Source organism: Sinocyclocheilus anshuiensis, unplaced genomic scaffold (genome assembly GCF_001515605.1).
Source record: "Sinocyclocheilus anshuiensis isolate Anshui unplaced genomic scaffold, SAMN03320099.WGS_v1.1 scaffold257, whole genome shotgun sequence".
In the NCBI taxonomy this organism is placed as follows: domain Eukaryota; kingdom Metazoa; phylum Chordata; class Actinopteri; order Cypriniformes; family Cyprinidae; genus Sinocyclocheilus; species Sinocyclocheilus anshuiensis.
Window position 1 is genome coordinate 2,741,515 of NW_015539889.1, and position 3,150 is coordinate 2,744,664.

The following is a 3,150-nucleotide window of genomic DNA, read 5'->3' on the forward strand; positions in this document are numbered from 1 at the left end:
CATTTTTGAATATTCATTCTGATCTGAGTACATTTCTTTTGCTTAAATACCTTTTTCTCAACAGGTTTGGAAGGATTTTGGAGGACTTGGACAGTTTAGCTGGTAATAAATACATCTTAAAAATATAGGTTCCGAAAGCGGGTTTTCACAGTGATGCCATTAAAGAACCGTTTTATGTTCCTCAAATACATTTTCAGTGAACATTTCTTAAAAGAACCATTTTTCTCAGTGTAAAGAACATTTTAATAATCTAAATGACCTTTTTCCGTGGTTAAGAACCTCTTGTGCAATGGAAGGGTTTCATGGATGTTAAAGGTTCTTCATTTGATCATAGATGCCAATAAAGAACCTTTATGTTTTAAAAAAATGTAGGTAATCACAGCAGTATTGTCTGATCATAACTCGCTCTTTCTTATCACATACCGTCTCATTCTTGTCTCTTTAGTGCTCATCTGTTACTCTCACACATGGAATAAGGAGCTGAAAAGATCTCCACTGTCTATTGTCACCGCCCTAGTGGACAAAATCGGTATTGCTTCTTGAAGTAGTAGTCATTTTTTGTTGTTGTTAAATTAATTCATTAAATTCTGTTTTATTGTTTCACAGACATGAGAAAAAACATCATCTACCCTGACTGTGACATCAAGTTCACAGGTCATGTGACGTGGGTTGGCAAAACCTCAATAGAAGCTAAAATGCACATGTCTCAGGTATTCCTAAAGTCTGTTAATAAAACGTATTAAATGTTGCACATAAAAGTGGCATTGAACTAAATGAACCATTTTCACAGTATCATGATGGGGCGTACACTGATGTATTAGATGCCACTTTTGTAATGGTGGCTCGAGATCCTGAAAACAAAAGGTAACATTAAACATGTTGGTATGATAAACATATTTATGATTGCGGTATTGTGTCTGTAAATTAATGCATGGGTTATGTACGGTTTACCAGGGCAGCTTTTATAAACCCACTAAAACTAGAGAGTCCAGAGGAAGATGCAATTTTTCAGCAAGGAGAGAGTGAGTAGCACTTTTGTTTGCTTGTAATCACAATTGCGACTTCAATTTGAAATATTTAGAGCAAGACTGATGCTCTCTATATTGATCAGTTAACAAGACGAGGCGTGTGGAGCTGAGCACAGCATCTCTTCTGAAAGTGGCTCCTACAGCTGAGGAGAGGACTCTCATTCACAACCTGTTCCTCAACACTCTAGACACACGGTCAGATTTATCATCAAAACACAGCTATAAATCTGTGCCCATTTTTTTTTTTAGCAATATTTACCTTCTCCCAATAGAACTGTCAGCTTTCGGAGTCGTATTTTACCACCCAACTCCGTGTGGATGGAAGATGCCAAAATGAAAGGGCTTGAGATTTGCCATCCACAAGTAAGTATTTTTTTGCAATACTTAGGCCTAATCGATGAAACTGACAATGTCAATTAGTACATTTGCTTGATGTTTTTTTATGTACTTGCCTGGACTTTCTTTATTCTTTGTATTATACAGGAAAGAAATATCTTCAACCGGATATTTGGTGGATTTTTGATGAGAAAGGCCTATGAACTTGGTTGGGCGAATGCTTGTGCATTTGCGTAAGAGATTCCCCTTTGTTGACTATTGAATATTACCTGTAAAGAAGTATTTCATTTCATCACATGGCTATATTTGTATCTTTCAGTGGATGCAGACCAACGCTGGTGGCTGTAGATGACATTGTATTTCGAAAGCCAGTAGAAATTGGCTCTTTGCTATTGCTGTCCTCACAGGTTCTAAATTGTTAAATATCAAATGCACTCATTTGTAGCCATTTTTGTCCTTCAGAATAAGATCGATGATAATACTGTTCTGTCAGGTTTGTTACACTGAAGGGATGCACATCCAGGTCAGGGTTCACACAGAGGTGCTTGACCCATTGACCCGGCAACACAGCACCACAAATGTGTTTCACTTTACTTTTCGTGTTGAGAAGGATATCCCAGCTATTGTTCCACAGAGCTATGGAGGTCAGAATACAGCTTTTTACAAATATTGTTACATTATATTTTAATGGTATTACTTGTAATTTAATATTGTTGTAATTTGCAGAGTCTATGCTTTACCTGGATGGAAAGAGGCACTTTGATGAGACCATGAGGAGCCAAGGTTGAGCATCTGGGATGTGCTGATAGGATGAGATTCCTGCCAAAGCTGCGATGATGGTCACCGCTGTAGTTACATGAGAGTGTATGTGTGGATTCGACTATTATTTTTTTTTAGTTCCGTTCATTTTATATTCACAATATATTTTATTGTTCACTGCATTTTATATAAATCTAAAATATGATTTTTTCACAATTGTAAACTTACAGTGGGAGAGGAGCATTTAGTGAAATGGTTTTGCAGCTTGATTGTGGCAATTTTAAACCTATTTAGTCATTAATGTGCCCCTATTATGCCATTTTTACGGTTCCTAATATTGTTTTGGGAGTCTCCTACAATAGGATTATATGCATGCAAGGTCAAAAAACGCTTTAGTTTTCTCAAAATATGCATTTAATATCACCTCATTTTCCAGCGATTCTCAACGATTCGTTCGTAGCAGTTCAAAGATTCAGTCTCTCTAAACCCCTCCTTTCCGTGAGCCTGCTCTGCTCTGATTGGTCAGATGGCCTAGTCTGTTGTGATTGGTCTACGGCGTACAGCGCGTGTTGGAAAAGATACGCCTATTTCAATAGTTCTGTATTTTGATCGCTCTATAGAAAATATAAATATCTATTATTTATCATACTTACAAGTTGTGATTCAGTGGAGCAGCTGGTCCAAATAAACAGGATACTGATCCATCTTTCAACAGCAAGCGTTTTGTGAATCCCGCAATTATTTGTTTAGCATCAGTGGAGCCAGATGGTCCAAATAAACTGGGTACTGAGGCATCTTTCAAGAGCAAGCTTTTGTGAATCCTGCTTTGATCTCCCCAAGATGTGTTACCATGTGATGTGTAGCCTTCATGGAAGTGGGATTCGAATTCCTGACGACTCATTTAGGCTGTTTAGAGTCGATTCTGTCTTTTGAGAGACAATAACTTTATACTTTATTTACTTTCAGCTTTACAACTTTGCAGATCGTCTACATTCACATACAGCTACATTACACACTGCACACTGCA

General features: G+C 37.4%; 1 protein-coding gene across 1 annotated transcript in view; it reads left to right on the forward strand.

Annotated features, from left to right (window-relative positions):
* Positions 1 to 2,484, forward strand: part of LOC107685726 (acyl-coenzyme A thioesterase 9, mitochondrial-like) — a 7,221-nt gene extending 4,737 nt beyond the window's left edge. The window contains exons 3-13 of the mRNA XM_016482421.1: positions 65 to 102; positions 446 to 529; positions 607 to 710; positions 791 to 864; positions 955 to 1,022; positions 1,112 to 1,223; positions 1,301 to 1,391; positions 1,512 to 1,597; positions 1,684 to 1,771; positions 1,858 to 2,008; positions 2,091 to 2,484. Of these exons, the coding sequence (XP_016337907.1) occupies positions 65 to 102; positions 446 to 529; positions 607 to 710; positions 791 to 864; positions 955 to 1,022; positions 1,112 to 1,223; positions 1,301 to 1,391; positions 1,512 to 1,597; positions 1,684 to 1,771; positions 1,858 to 2,008; positions 2,091 to 2,152 (958 nt within the window). The 3' untranslated portion in view covers positions 2,153 to 2,484. The remainder of the gene's footprint in view (positions 1 to 64; positions 103 to 445; positions 530 to 606; positions 711 to 790; positions 865 to 954; positions 1,023 to 1,111; positions 1,224 to 1,300; positions 1,392 to 1,511; positions 1,598 to 1,683; positions 1,772 to 1,857; positions 2,009 to 2,090) is intronic.
* Positions 2,485 to 3,150: the final 666 nt, after the last annotated feature.